The sequence below is a fragment of the Lichenostomus cassidix genome, chromosome 26, assembly GCF_008360975.1.
Source record: "Lichenostomus cassidix isolate B80296 chromosome 26, HeHo_3.0, whole genome shotgun sequence".
NCBI classification, from domain to species: Eukaryota; Metazoa; Chordata; class Aves; order Passeriformes; family Meliphagidae; genus Lichenostomus; species Lichenostomus cassidix.
Genome location: NC_139506.1, coordinates 380,389 through 395,504, shown reverse-complemented (window position 1 = coordinate 395,504; position 15,116 = coordinate 380,389). Strand labels below are relative to the sequence as shown.

At 55.8% G+C, this 15,116-nt stretch overlaps 1 protein-coding gene across 8 annotated transcripts in view; it reads left to right on the top strand.

The window, feature by feature from the left end:
* The window catches only part of PPFIA4 (PPFI scaffold protein A4), a 60,264-nt gene that overhangs the window by 40,518 nt on the left and 4,630 nt on the right, over window positions 1-15,116 (top strand). Inside the window, exons 12-26 of one of the 8 annotated variants that reach the window (XM_085083132.1) lie at window positions 1,206-1,268; window positions 2,526-2,617; window positions 5,349-5,490; window positions 5,731-5,936; window positions 6,368-6,608; window positions 6,821-6,856; window positions 7,443-7,576; window positions 7,726-7,883; window positions 8,536-8,629; window positions 8,862-8,943; window positions 9,725-9,925; window positions 11,474-11,536; window positions 13,000-13,026; window positions 13,906-14,081; window positions 14,804-14,901. In XM_085083132.1, coding sequence (XP_084939258.1) covers window positions 1,206-1,268; window positions 2,526-2,617; window positions 5,349-5,490; window positions 5,731-5,936; window positions 6,368-6,608; window positions 6,821-6,856; window positions 7,443-7,576; window positions 7,726-7,883; window positions 8,536-8,629; window positions 8,862-8,943; window positions 9,725-9,925; window positions 11,474-11,536; window positions 13,000-13,026; window positions 13,906-14,081; window positions 14,804-14,901 — 1,813 coding nt within the window. Of the gene's footprint in view, window positions 1-1,205; window positions 1,269-2,525; window positions 2,618-5,348; window positions 5,491-5,730; window positions 5,937-6,367; window positions 6,609-6,820; window positions 6,857-7,442; window positions 7,577-7,725; window positions 7,884-8,532; window positions 8,630-8,861; window positions 8,944-9,724; window positions 9,926-11,473; window positions 11,537-12,999; window positions 13,027-13,905; window positions 14,082-14,803; window positions 14,902-15,116 lie in introns of all 8 variants that reach the window. The other 7 variants (XM_085083131.1, XM_085083137.1, XM_085083135.1 and 4 more) reach the window with 7 other exon arrangements.

Sequence of the window (15,116 nt, the reverse complement as noted above, 5' to 3'; positions counted from 1 at the left end):
TTTCCCTTCTCCAAGCCAGGACAGCGTCCATGAGCAGCTCCCATCCCACTCCTGGGGAGCTGGGGTTTCCTTGGAGGAGTCGGCTGGAGCCATGGCTGCCCTGGTGTGAATGGAATTAACTGGGAACAGCTGGCTCTGAGCAAGGATCCCCCCACAGTGCCAATGGGAGCTCAGGCCTTCGTGATTCAGCTCCCTTGGGGTTCCTGCAGGGCCTGGGCTGCCCTCAGCAAGTCAGAGGTTTATCCCCAGCTGATGCCTCCAGAACTGGCTCTGTGCTCCTGCTGCTCTGCTCTTCCTGTTCCCAACCAAATGTGGCTGTGCCAGCTTGTCCAGTTGTTCAGCAGATTTGTCTGGAAAAAGAGAAAGACCCAACCCATGGGGATGAGTCCAAATCCCACCCCAATAAGCAACAGGGACCAGAGTGGTGACACCTTGTGAAGGGCCGTCACCTGCTCCCCAGTCTGGTGCCAGCACTGGCCCACCCTGAGAGTGTTCCATGCACCCCAGGTGTTCCATGCACAAAAATTATCCTGTTTGGCTGCCAGCATCTCCCAAAAATGAGCACAAGGTCAGGCAGTTACAAACTCTCCAGGGGAGGTTTAGATTAGGTATTAGGAAAAAAATTTTCAAGGAAAGAGTTATGGCATTGGAACAGACTGCCCAGGACAGTGGTGGAGTCACCATTCCTGGAAGTGTTCCAAAAACATGGATGTGACACTTGGGGTCATGCTTTTGCTATGAACACAGCAGTGCTGGGGGAAACGGTTGGGCTCAACCTTAGAGGACTTTTCCAACCTTAACAATCCATGATTCTGTGATTCTATAAGCACATCTTTCCCTCCTAGCTTAGATGTAAGGGACATTTTTCCCCTTGATCTAGCTGCTGGAGGAGCTGATCTCCTCTCAGACATATTTCCTGGTCTCTGAGCCCTGTCCCTCAAATCCCTCATTGGCCTCTATTGGCCATGCCCAGCCCCAGAGTGGGGCAGGAGTTGAGCTGTGGCCACCCTGCTTGAGTGGCAGGAGCTTTGCAGAGGAGATGTGTGACCAGGCAGGTGAGGAATAGCCTAGAGAGCATTTTCCAGGTGTTCACCACACTGGGATTCCACACTGGCCATTCCTGGGAGGCCACATGGCTATTTCCTAAATGGTTTTTTTTCTTTCCTGTTTTTGTTCCCTTTTATTTTCTTTGGTTTTTCTTAAAGAACACATTGTTACAAGAGCTGGAAAATACCCAAAAGCAGATAGAGGAGCACCAGCACGACAAGGTAAATGCAGCTGCAGGGACCTGCCCCAGTGACCATTGCCCCAACTGCACAGACTCCCAGCTTTGCCCCAGTTTTGGAGGAGCTGGGATCCCGGAGCACCTGGCAGCAGGAGGCCACGCGCTCACCCACACAGTGGCTGGATGGAAGCTGCCACCCCCCTACCCAGAGAGTCTTGGGTTGGTTCCCTACCAGGCATGTTGGGTCCTCTCTCCATATTTCTGTCACACTCATCTGTCCCTGAGCCCGGTGGGGACAGCAGTGAGGCTGGGGTGGTTTCACCCATGTGCAGAGGAGGGTTCAGGCAGCCTTGTCCCCTTGGCCCCTGAGGCTTTCTTAGACTGGGGGGAAATCTGCTCCATGCCCAGCTCGCAGAGACCCTGTAGGTCTTCACCCCCTGCTCTCAGATAAAGCATCTCAGTAGGGTCTGCATGAACCCCCGATGACCTTGCTGGAAAGCTGGAGGGATGCGGCTTTTTGGAGCAACAGGAGCCTTTGGAATATGCCCGTGTCTCATGCATGGTTTGGGAGATCAGGAGGGATGTGGCTTTTTGGAACAGCAGGAGCCTTTAGAATGTGCCCCATGTCTCATGCATGGTTTGGGAGATCAGGAGGGCTGCTTTTCCCCTTGCCTGCAGGGAGGATGTGTGGTTATTCCGTGTGCTTCCCAGCCATGGCTGCTCACCTCTGGCCAGGGCAGACCAGAGCTCTGGGATTCGTATGACACTGCTGACACCTCGCCCACCCTGGCTCAGCCTCTTTGTCCCCCAGACTGGATCCTGGTGTGCCTGGGAGATCCCTTCTCCCCTCCCTCCCTGTCCATCTGCAGCCTCCCCTGGCAACTCCCAGCACTGGGTGCAAGTACAGCTTGCCGTGGGGATGGGGCTGGGAGCAGGAGGGACAGGTCCAGCAGCAGGTTGGGCTGGGGGATCCCTCAGTGCCTGTCCCTTGCCAAGGGAACACTCACAAGCAGTCTGGAGCAGAACCAGAGCATCCAAGTGGGACCTGTTTTCCTTCCTCTCCCAAAGAAGCATTCCTTGAGCAGCTGTGTCTGTCTGTCTTGATCCTCCCTCGCCAGCACCCTCATTGCCTGTGCCTGCATGAGCTGTTTCTTTGCTGATGTGTCCAAGATGCTTTAAACCTGCAGTGGGGATCTGTAAAGGGAATGTGAACCTGGCAATAGCCAAGGATGTGGATAACCCCAAACCTGGAGCTCTCCAGAGCAAACCCAAGCCCTGCCTGTCTCATCCCCCCAAACAGCGGCGTTTGTCCGATGAGATCGACAAGCTGAGGTTGGAGGTTGATCAGCTCAAGACCAGGAGTGGGACATTCGTGGAGAGTGTACACACCAGGTAAGAGCCAGGGCAGCCCCCTGCACCCCCAGTTTGCTTTGGGGACTCCAAAGTGCCGTTGGCATTGAGTGTTTCTGGTGTCCCCAAGCCTCAGTGCTGGGGTGCAGGGTCCTCACAGCAGGATCAGCTCCAGCCATGCTATCCCACCATGGGTCTGCCCTGGGGTGGGCACAGACTCTTGAGAATAGCCCAGCCTAACTGAATGGCCCCAGATTTGCTCTTCTAAGGCTGAGAAACCACTGGGCATCATTTCTTTTTCTGCACAAGGGGCTTAGGACTTATTTGCTCTGGAAGTTGGGTGTTCACCGAAGGACTTTTCCTCTGTGGAGTACAGGGGATGGGCTGGTGCAGAAGGAGAAATTGTTTTGGAGCTGTTGCAGGCAAAGGAGAATGAAGCCCCACTTTCCCCAATGCAATGGTCCTTCCATACCCTTTCATTTGAAGTCAGGTGGGACATGGGGACATCCCAGCCCAGAGCACCAGGAACAGAGGCGAGTGCATCGGGTCTCAGCCTCCGGCACTGGCTGGAATACCCAGAACTGCTTCAGGAAAACGGGTGGAAAAGGATGGTGTCAGCACAACAACCCCATTGCTGCAGCCACCTGGGACACCACACACTGCCCCGAGCATTTCCAGTGTGGGTTTAAGGCAGCAAGGGGTCAACAGGAGCAACCAGTGGAGAAAATTCCCCTCTCAGCAAGGCTGGAAAAGATGAGGAGGAGCTGATGTAACCAGCTTTGGATCTGTTAGCAGAGAGGAGAAGGCCTGCAGACCCTGTGTCTTTCTTGGAGAGAAGAAATGGGGAGGGTGAGGAAGAGCCTGTGAGGATGCAGGAGAGCTGAGTGCTGCAGCAATCTGGAGCAAATGTGGGGAGCAAAGAGTGGGACCTCTTTGCATGAGCCTGTAAGAGCAGGATGGACAATTTTGTGATTTTTTATATTTCTCAGAGGAAAAATCAGCAGAGATGTTGAGTGGCAGAATGATCCCCCAGCTGAAACGTCAGCTTTTGTCTAAGGTGTTTTTATCTGGTTTTAGCTGGGGAGCAGCTTGTCAGCAGCTCTGAAATCCCTGGAACTTGGGCTGTGTCTTCATCTGGCACACCAGGCTGACCCAGCCACGCTGCTTGTGGTGCTGGTTTTATCTCCAGATCTGTATCTGCACTGCAAACCAGGCCCACCATGGAAAACCATGATCTGCCTTGAACTGCTGCTTTTGTCATCTTAAATTACCTTATACTAAACAAACCTTGTGTCTCCAATGACACTGTGTGCAGGGAGTAGTGACCCTGTGACCCGGAAAGGTGCCTTGCTCAGCTCCATGGTTGGGTTTTCAGGGTCAGGAGGAGCAACCAGGCAAAGTGGAGACATGGAATGAGCGCCACGAGGGGCTCAAAGTGTCCTCATGTGCAGCTGCTGCCTTGCTCTGCCTGGGACAGGACATGCTCCCAAGCACCAGCCCTGGCAGGGCAGAGGAGGGTGAAGAAGTCCCAGCTGGTTCCTGCTGGGAGATCCCAACAATGCTTATGTCCTCACACCTGGAAGATGTTTCAAGTGGGATTTTATTCATTGAAATCACAGAATCATTAAGGTTGGAAAAGTCCTTCAAGGTCATCGAGTCCAACCTTCACACAAATACCAACATTCTCACTAAATCACATCACAAAGTGCCACATCTGCTGTTTTTTTAATGCTTCCAGGGATGGGGACTCTACCACTGCCCTGGGCAGCCTGTGCTGGGCCTGACCACCCTTTCCATTAAGAAATTTTTCCCAGTATCCAACCTGAACCTCCCCTTGAGGCCATTTCCACTTGTCCTGTCACTTGCTGCCTGGGAGAAGAGCCTGACCCTCATCAGGGTATTTTCTTATGAAAATGTTGGAAAAAACATAGAAAGGAGAAGAGCTCCCTGGCTGGCCCCTGCTGGGTACGTGGGGGTGGAGAAGATACAAGTTGTGTTGGGAGGTTCAGGCTGCTCTGGAGAAGGAAGGGCAGGAGGGGCCTGTTCAGCCCTGGCTCCACAGCAGCCCCTCAGTGCAGGGGGTTTTGGGCAGAGCTGGCTGCTGGATGCCCCCATGGGTGCACAGAGAGGGGGGAGGGAGCAGCCAGGGAGGGCCCAGGGCAGAGCTTCTGACAGTCTGGGAAAGTCAGAGTCTCCTCAGGTCAGTGCTCACTGGGGGCTGCAGCTTCCTCAGAAGGGGCAGCTCTGGTTTCTGCTCTCTGTGAGCAGGGGCAGGACCCAGGGAATGGCTGGAGCTGTGTCAGGGGAGGGTTAGCCTGGATATCAGGGAAAGGTTCTTCCCCCAGAGGGTGCTGGGCACTGAACAGGCTCCCCAGGGAATGTGCACAGCCCAAGGCTGCCAGAGCTCCAGGAGTGTTTGGATAATGCTCTGAGGCCTGGGGCTGGATCGTTGAGGTGTCTGTGCAGGGCCAGGGGTTGGATTTGATTCTTGTGGGTCCCTTCCAACTCAGCATATTCTGTGATTCTGTGAATGATTCTGTGAGTGCATTTCCAGGGCCAGTATGGGGGAATGGGTCATCTCTTTCCAGAGCCTGGTTTTGCGTCTTTTCATGACAAGCAGGCAAACATCACTGGGATGGGCAACCCACAGTGGCCTCCTCCTCCTCCTGCTCCTCCTCCTCTGTCCCAAGCAGCCTGGGCTGCAAGGGGAGCAGCCTGGGGGTGAGACTGTCCTGCACGGAGCACTGTCCCCCACCAGGCTCTTTCTCCCCAGGTCCCACATGGGCAGTGCCACTGACCTGCGCTTCCCACTGGGCGCTGTGGTCCATGCCCCAACCGAGCCCTTCGGAGCTGCCCCAGGACTGCCCCGGGCACAGAAGGGACGATTCGGCGCACGGAGAGAGGAGCCAGCCAAGGTAACCCCTGCACGCCCCAGCACTGGGGTCCCTGCAGTTAGGGTCTGGGGGTTAAGCCCTGGGGTTAGGGTCACATCTGGAGACATGAAGCAGTTTCCTTCCCCTGGTGCATGGATGGGGGAGCACAGGAAGGGTTTCCCGTTGGGGTCACACTGAGATGGAACTCCTGCATGGAGGTTGCCAGTTTGGCTCTTGGAGACATGGGAATGCTGTGTGTGACAGTGGCCTTTGTTCCCCCAGGACTGGGAGCAGGCCCAGGTAGGCGGGGTCCTGGCCACAGGGCCTCACACCTTCGACAGTGACCCCGACATCTCCGACGTGGATGAGGATGACCGCGAGACGCTGTTCAGCTCCATGGATGTGCTGTCTCCTGGTGGGCACTCAGATGCCCAGACGTTGGCCATGATGCTCCAGGAGCAGCTGGATGCCATCAATGAAGAGATCAGGTATGACCGTGGCCAAAACCCACCACTGCCTTGTGCTGAAATGGCCCTGGGGGAACAACAAATGGCCAGGAGGCTCTGCTGGCCTAAAAGTGGGGCCTTGGTGTATCTTCATCTGGGGAGATGCCTCCAGGACATCCAGCCACAGGGCTTGGTCCTTCCTGCCCTGTAGCTCCCTGTCCCTCAGCTGCATCAGTGGGGCTCACAGGGTCTTTATTTCAAACTGTCACTATTTTACAAAAAGTCCTCCATGAATATTAGAAGAAATTGTGGTGTGGCTCAGCTCTGTTTTTTATGGATCCTTGTGAATCTTGCTGCCATTCCTGGAGATCGGGGTGAGGCACAGCACCAAGGTGCATTTCCCCAGGGCAGGGAGGTCCTGTGTCCCCAGGAAGGTGGGGAACCAGGAGCCCTGAGCCCTGCTGCTCCCACAGGATGATCCAGGAGGAGAAGGAGTCCACAGAGCTCCGTGCGGAGGAGCTGGAGACGCGGGTCACAAGCGGCAGCATGGAGGGTCTGAACCTCACCCAGCTGTGCAAGAGAGCCTCCATCCCCACATCGCTGACTGCCCTGTCCCTGGCCAGTTCATCCCCCCCGCTCAGTGGCCGCTCCACGCCCAAGCTCAGCTCCCGCAGCGCTGCGCAGGACTTGGACCGCATGGGGATCATGACGTTGGTGAGGAGCCGGGAGGGACCAGGGCTGGCAGGGTCTGGCTGTGGGGTGGGAGCAATGTCTGCTGTCCACACGGGCGTGGGGGGGTGTGGGACAACGGGGTGCTCGTGTTTGCTGTCTCCAGCCTGGCAGCCTGGCCCCAGGACTGCTCTGGAGGGGTGCTCCATTAACTGCCCCCCTTTCTGTGTCTCTCTCGCTTTCCCCCTTGCAATCAGCCCAGCGACTTGAGGAAGCACCGGAGGAAACTGCTAGTGAGTGGCTCCCATCCCGTTGGTTTTTGTCCAAGCCCTTTTTCCAGCCTGCTCCTGGCTTTGTCCACACCAGGTCAGGGTGCAGCAGGCGCGGGATGGAGCTGGGGACCCCAGGGATTCAACAGGAGGATCATGGGGATCCCAAAAGGTGCTTGGACATGTTCCCGCCAACAACCTGGGGGGTCTGGCAGGACATGGGGAGGTTCAGAAAGCCACTGGGTCTTCAAACATTGTGTCCCCTCTGGTGACAGGGTGTCCTTGGGACATTCCCATCTGTGCTCCTCAGAGCCCTCTCACGAGGGCCGGCAGCTTCCATCCCCACACCTTGACCTGGACCATGGGGCTTCATCCTCTCACCTCCCCATTCCCAGGATCTCAGCCATGTGGCTACATCCTTTCCATCCGCTTGGGCGTCTGGAACCATTGCCAGAGCTCTCATTCAGGCCATTCCTGGAGTGTGGCAAAGCCCCAGGGCTCTGGTGGCTCTTTTGGCCATGCCTCCATGGAGCAAGAGAGAGGCAGGCAGCAGGGCAAGGATGGAGCTGGGCTCTGGCCTCCCCCACTCACAGCCTCTCTGCTTGTTCAGTCACCTGCAGCTCGGGACGAGAGCCGGGAGGACAAAACCACCATCAAGTGTGAGACGTCCCCGCCGTCCTCACCCAGGACACTGCGTCTGGAGAAGCTGGGCCACCCTGCCCTGAGTCAGGAGGATGGCAAGAGGTATGTGGAGACCTTTGGGATCTCTGCTGGTTTGAGGATATACCTGGGGCACATGTGGGATATGGGGTGGGCTGGGTTTTGCCGTGGCTTGTGCCCTGCTCAGAAATAACCTAAAGGCTTTGCTCTTCCTCTCCCTCCTCCATCCCCAGCTCGCTGGAGGACCAGGCCAGCAATCCCAGCAGCAGCCAGGACTCCTTGCATAAGGGCTCCAAGAGGAAGGGGATCAAATCCTCCATCGGCCGCTTGTTTGGGAAGAAGGAGAAGGGTCGCTTGATCCAGCTGAGCAGAGAAGGGTCCACAGGGCAGGGTCCGTGAGCAGCCTCTCCTGTGTGTGCCAGGCTTTCCACAGCCCCGGGCTCTGTCTGCCTTTGGGGTGCTGTTGGGGTGGCAGGGAGGAGCAGGGACACCCCTGCTGGTTTGGGGACACTGGGGCTCTGGCAGCTCCAGGGAAGTTGGAGCTTGGTGTTTTCTGCCCTTTCTGCCCTGAGCTTGGTGTCACCTTCATGCTGTGCCAGAGCTGGGGTGTGAACAGTGACTCCCTGTCACTGTGTCTCATCTTTAATGTCCCCAAACCTGCTTTTCTCCCCATGGGACCTTCTGGATTTTGCAGAGCCCTTTGGTAGGAGCTGCTTTTCCACTCCTAAATCCTTTACTGCTTCCATGTTGAGCATGATCTTTGATCTTTCTGGGTCCCTTCCAGAAGGGACTATTCTGTGACTTTGGGATTCTGGGATTCAGAAATAGGAGGGACAGCAGGAGGGGATTCACCTGGGCTTCCTGGGGATGCAGGGAAGCCATGGGGGTGTGTTGGAAATGGAGACTGCAGCCTCCTGTGCTGCCACTGAGTGTCCCCAACACCCTGGTGTGAAGATGGTGACAGTGCCCGCACTGGCCCCAGGGGAGATCACACTGACCTGTGGACATCACACTGACCTGAGGGTGTCTTTCTTACCCAGCAGTGGTGCTGACTGACATGGAGGGGGGTATCCAGGACCCCCTGGGACTGGGCAAGCTGGGGGCTCAGGCTGAGAAGGATCGTCGCCTGCGAAAGAAGTGAGTGAACTTCTTTCTCTACCCCAGCAATAAACTGATCTACTGGGAAGCCATGGCACAGGACTAGGAATTGCTGGGAAATCTTGTCATCTTCACCCTCCCTTGGGCCCTGTTACCTCCTTCACTGCCTTGTCTCCTGCTGGTTCCTACTGCCCATGGTCTGTTCCCTTCCAAGAACTCTCCCTTCCCCACAAGCCCCCCTAAATCACTCTTCTGCTTCTGTTCCTGCCAGGCATGAACTCCTGGAAGAGGCTCGGAGGAAAGGATTGCCCTTCGCCCACTGGGATGGCCCCACTGTTGTGTCCTGGCTGGAGGTGAGGCAGAGTGTGCCCATGGATTGTCCCCATACTGTCCTCACAGGTCTGTGTGTGCCACCATGTCCCGCCATGCTCAGTCCATGCACATAGCTGGGGGCTGCAAATCCTGGGAGAGCAGGGGAGATCCCTGGATCCTTCACAGAGTCTGTGGAGTTGTGGTTTGAGTAGAGCTTTGGGTTGGAGCACAAGTCTGATGAGGAGCAGCTGAGGGAGCTGCGGGGGCTCAGCCTGGAGAAAAGGAGGCTCAAGGGGGATCTTCTGGCTCTGCACAACTCCCTGACAGGAGGGGGCAGCCAGAGTGGGGTCGGGCTCTCTCCCAGGGAACAAAAGACAGGAGAGGGAACAGGCTCAAGCTGTGCCAGGGGAAGTTCAGTTTGGATATTGGGAAAAGGTTATTCAGTGAAAGGATGGTCAGGCCCTGGCACAGCTGCCCAGGGCAGTGGTGGACTCCCTGTCCCTGGAAAAGTTCAAAAGCCATGTGGGTGTGGCAATTTTGGACATGGGTAAAAGGTGAATGTGGCAGTGCTGTGGTTGGAACTGATCCTAGATGGCTTTTCCAACCTTAATGATTCTATGAAAGGCTCTATGGGTGCTCCTTCCCTGTGCTGTGCCCATCAGGCACAGGGATGCTGGGCTGCCCACAGACCACCTCTGCAAGGTACAACCAAAACCAGAATCCCCTGTGGACATTCAGCTTCGATACTGGGTTCCAGAGAGGGTGGTCTTGCACTGGCACGGGGTGGCAGTGCCGGGCAGTCACTGCTGTCCCTGTCCCCAGCTCTGGGTGGGGATGCCAGCCTGGTACGTGGCCGCGTGCCGGGCCAACGTCAAGAGCGGGGCCATCATGTCTGCCCTGTCGGACACCGAGATCCAGCGGGAGATCGGCATCAGCAATGCCCTGCACCGCCTCAAGCTGCGCCTGGCCATCCAGGAGATGGTGTCCCTCACCAGCCCCTCGGCGCCACCCACGTCCCGCACGGTGAGTGCTTCCTGCACACCCCCTGCACACCCCTGGGCCAGACAACACACTCCTCGCCCTCCTTTCCTTTCTCTCCTTTCCCTCCTTTCCCTCCTTTCCCTCGGGACCAGTATGGCAAACACAGCCATGGAGGGGGTGATGTCCCCTCCTGGACTGGTCAAACCACCGCACACTCGTCCCCCAGCACAAAGGTCATTCCTAGCTGGGAGTGTGAAGCTCTTTCCAGTCTCAAGGCTCTTGTCCCTCATGTGGGGTGGTCAGCAAGAAGCTGACCCTGCAGAGAGCAGAGCTAAGGGCCTGACTGCCCTGGAGAGGACAAAGAGCAGAAATCCAAACTTTCCTGAGTTACAGGTCCAGCTCAGTTACACATAGCCCCTTTCCCAGTTGTTTCAACAGAAGGCTTTTCCATGTGAAATTCCTGGGGCAACTCAGAGCAACTGAAGATCTTTGCCCCAGGTAGGATGGAGGGATTGTGTCTTTTGCTGGTCCCCAAAGTCCTCAAGGGGTTAATGGTGGCCTAGTAATGCCAAGACACATCTGTGGACTTGCAGCTGGCAGAAGGAAAGGCCCAAGGTGCTGTGAACCTGTCAGATGGCTGTGTCTGGGGTCACAGCTGATGGGGACAGGCCTGCAGGCTCCTTAAGCTACCAAAGTGGAAAGGGAGATGAATCCCTTGCTCTGCTCTCTATGGCTGCATGGACAGCCCAGGGTCCCCTCAGACAGTGGGGTGTCACCAGGCTGAGCTGCAGGGATGTGGGGTGTCCCCAGGACAGCTCCAAGCACAAGGTTGTTTGATCCTCCACCAGTCTGAGCTGGGCTTGGTTTCAACACGCTTGGTGCTGACAGAGGCTGGACGTGAGCCCGGGTGTGCCCAGGTGGGCAGAAAGGCCAAGGGCACCTGGGCTGTCCCAGCACTGGGGTGACAGCAGGTCCAGGGCAATGCTTGTCCCCTGTGCTGCCACTGTTGGAGCCACACCTGGAACCCTGGGGACAGTTCTGGGCACCTCACAAGAGAGACATGGAGGGGCTGAAGTGTGTCCAGGGAAGGGAATGGAGCTGGGGAAGGGTTTGGAGCACCAGCTGAGGGAGCTGGGCGGGCTCAGTCTGGAGAAAAGGAGGCTCAGGGGGACCTTCTGGCTCTGCACAACTCCCTGACAGGAGGGGGCAGCCAGGGTGGGGTCAGGCTCTGCTCTCAGGGAACAAAGGACAGGACAAGAGGAAACGGTATGAAGCTGTGCCAGGGGAGGGTCAGTTTGGATACTGGGAAAAATTTCTTCATGGAAAGGATGATCAGACCCTGGCACAGCTGCCCAGGGCAGTGGTGGAGTCACCATCCCTGGAAATGTTAAAAAAATGAGTGGATGTTGCACTTGAGGATGTGGTTTAGTGCTGAACATGGTGGTGGTGCTGGGTTGGGGGTTGGACTTTATGATATTAAAGATCTTTTCTAACCTTAATAACTGTGATTCCATGACTCCATGATAGTTGTGAACTGGGGCCATGTTTCTGTGGTGGTTTGCTCTGACTCCTCTGCTCTTTTCCCTGCAGTCCTCTGGAAATGTCTGGGTCACCCATGAGGAGATGGAGAACATGGCAACCTCCACCAAGACGGTGAGGCTGGACAGCCCTTGGGGTGTTGGGGGCAGCCCTCGGGGTGTTGGGGTCCAAGCAGCTCCAGGCATCTTAACCCAGAGGGAAGGGGATCCCTCACATGTCAGCTCTTGGCCAGCACCCTGCAGCTCTTTAAAAGCCTTCTTTCAACCTTTAATGTCCCAGCTATTTCTAGAAGTGGCTTAAACCTCATCAGATTTATTTTCCCTTTGGATTTCTCTGGGTTTCCAGAGCAGCCTGGCTGTTGCTTGGGAGTTAAAGACAAAACCCAGGAGTGATCTCAAGACAGACACATGAGATCCCTGTGTCATTCTGGACCCAAATCATGGCCTAATCCCCCAGTCACCTCAGCACACCCAAATATTATCCCTGCTGTCTGTCCCTGCCACTGGCTGACAGCTTGGGGTCCCTCCCAGGGATGTGTCCATGCTCCCAAAAGCTCTGGCACCTCTGGAGAGATGGAGCCATGCTCTCTTCTCTGCAACCTGATTACTCTCTGTCCGTGTCTCACAGCAGGGGCAGCATTTTGGATTTGTGTGGGAATTGTGTGTCCAATGCCAGGTTGGAGCAACCTGGTATAATAGAAGATGTCCCCGCCCATGGCAGGAGTGGAACTGGATGAGCTTTAAGGTCCCTTCCAGCCCAAACCCTTCTGGGATTCTCTGAATTAGACATTTTATTGAAGCTTTTGTTGAGTGCCAGGCATGTGCCACTGTCCCTTGGCAGGTTGTGTGAGACTGGGAAGAACCAACACAGGTTGGCAAAGGAGAAAATAGCTACAAAATCAGCAAATTGGTGTGGGCAGCCCACTGGGGGTTGTGACACATGAACTGAAGCTTAATCTTTTTTCATCCATCTGACTTGGGGGGACCCAAGAACTCTCCATGTTTCCCAGGGAAGATGAACAAGCCCCAGGGTCAGTGCCATCTCCAGCCCAAGACTTGTCCTGTATCCTCCTCCTCCTCCTCCTCCTCCTCCTCCTCCTCCTCCTCCTTCTCCTTCTCCTTCTCCTTCTCCTTCTCCTTTTCTCCTACTCCTCCTTCTCCTTCTCCTTCTCCTTCTCCTTCTCCTTCTCCTTCTCCTTCTCCTTCTCCTTCTCCTTCTCCTTCTCCTTTTCTCCTACTCCTCCTTCTCCTTCTCCTTCTCCTTCTCCTTCTCCTTCTCCTTCTCCTTTTCTCCTACTCCTCCTTCTCCTTCTCCTTCTCCTTCTCCTTCTCCTTCTCCTCCATCCTGTATTGTTTAGAGATGGGGCAGGATGCAGGCCCAGTGGGATTGGGATGTCCCAGCACCCTGGGACAAGGCTGAGGTCCCCAAGCCATGAGAGTGAGCCCTGTCTCCTCCGTGTCCTGCCATGCCGTGAAGTCCCACGCTCCACACATGTGGCAGGTCCTGTCCCTGTGCAGGGCCACCAGGTACTGACTTTACTGTCCTTTCTATTGACATGCTGCGTGTGTCACACTTAGGACACAGAGGAAGGCAGCTGGGCACAGGTGAGGTCCCTGGGCCACCCTTGTCCATGGGCGGTGCATGGGGTGGTCAGGGGTGGGGAGCTGGACATGCCCGGGGATGAGTTTGGGATGTTCACCTTGGAGGCTGCACCTGCACCCCATGGCTGCTCCTCTGGGCCATCTCTCTGGGCCATGTCTCAGGTACAGGGTGTCCTCCTGGGCCCTCCTCTGCTCCAGGCAGTGGCTTTTCCTGGAACCTGCTCTGAGAGATCCAGAGACACCTGAGTGACCATCCTGCATGGGAGCAAGTTTCCAGCTGCACAGACACTTTTCACCTATTCTGTAGTCCCAAGTCAATAAAGATCATTTTTATGAACCAAAAAAGTGGGAGGAAAGAGTCCCACTTGGATCCATCTCTTCTGGTTTTATCCCTCTCAAATGTTTTAATTTCCTTCTGGTGGATTTTAATTCATTTTTGGACTCAAAATCAGTTTGCAGTGGAAGTGAATGGGTGGGGTTTTTTTCCCAAAACTGACCTTTTTTTTTGTGTTGAAGTCATAAAATAAAGATTCTTAAAATAGAGATTCTTAAAAAACAGTTGGGAATGCACTGGAACCTGTTTCTCAGCTGTTTCATCTTTCAGTGGATGTGCTTTTCCCAGAAGCAGCTGCTCATGAAGTCCAGTTACCCCCTGCCCTTATTTTTGGCCACTGCTTTGTCTCTTGGGAGGACAAGAGTAGGACACAGACTGTGGCCCACAGGACTGTTCCCTCCAGCTCCTTCAGTGCCACCTGGGGCTGACTCCTCTGGCCTAGGTTTGGCCTCAGGACAGTGACTTCCCCCGGGCTGTCACCAATCTGGGACTCTGCAGCTCCACCAAGCCCTGGGTTCTCCCCAGCTTCTCCATGTGCTTCTCCGCAGACACTGGCCTATGGGGACATGAACCACGAGTGGATTGGGAACGAGTGGCTGCCCAGCCTGGGTCTGCCTCAGTACCGCAGCTACTTCATGGAGTGCCTGGTGGATGCACGGATGTTAGACCACCTCACCAAGAAGGACCTGCGGGTGCACCTGAAGATGGTGGACAGCTTCCACCGGTGAGTCCTGGCTCCAGGAGCTCCCTGGAGTGCACATGGAGCAGAGGAGGGGGGGCTTTTGAGGGACTCTCCCGTGTCTTGGCCAGCCCTGAATGGCTCTTCCAGGCTGGACCCATCTGCCTGAGCTGGGGCAGCTCTTATGGGCAGAAGTTCACCTCACTCCCTGCTGCAGAATTGCAGAGGACTAGGCCTTCCCCTGGCTGTGGAGCAAACCATGGGCAAAACTTCAGGCTCATCCCATCTGGTGCTTCAGTGTTGTCTACCAGCAGCCCAGTGGGAGAAGGCTTGTGCCATCCCAGCCATGGCTCCAACACCAGAATCAACCCTGCCATGGAGTTCCACCATCTACCCTGACCCACAGGGATGTGTCCAGGGCCCCTCCTGCTCCAGGGATGAGCCCTTCAGCCTGGAGCAGCTCCCATGGGCTGGTTCCCCTTTCTCTCTTGAGCCACCAAGCATGAGGATCATTTGGATCTCTGTGCTCCCAGGCAGCTGGAACAGGCTCAAACTGATGGACTGGGGAATTGCCAATGGAAAGGAGGGACATTCCCCATTTTCCAGCTTTGGGTTGTGTCTGTCCTGACCCACCCCGACCCGAAGCATCCTTTGGGTACGTGGGGAGCACACAGAGAAGGGGTCCCTACCCTGCTCCCTCCCAGCGACATGTCCTGGAAGGCTGGGTGACTGCTCGTGTCCCCTCGTGTCCCCTCGTGTCCTTGCAGCACCAGCCTCCAGTACGGCATCATGTGCCTCAAGAGGCTCAACTACGACCGCAAAGAGCTCGAGAGGAGGCGAGAGGAGACCCAACATGAAATCAAAGGTCAGCACCCCCTGTCCAGCTCCAGAAAAGAAGGGAAACCTCCCAGGAGATGCCCAGGGCTGGTCTCTCTTCTGTGCCTTGTTTTTAACCCATTATTTCTGAGCCCACAAGGCTGTTCTCCAGGGATACCTCCCTGCAGAGTGTTCCCAAACCCCTACTCCAAGTGCCTTTGTCAGCTGACCCCAGGCAGGCAAGAGGAGGGAGGAGGGGAAAGT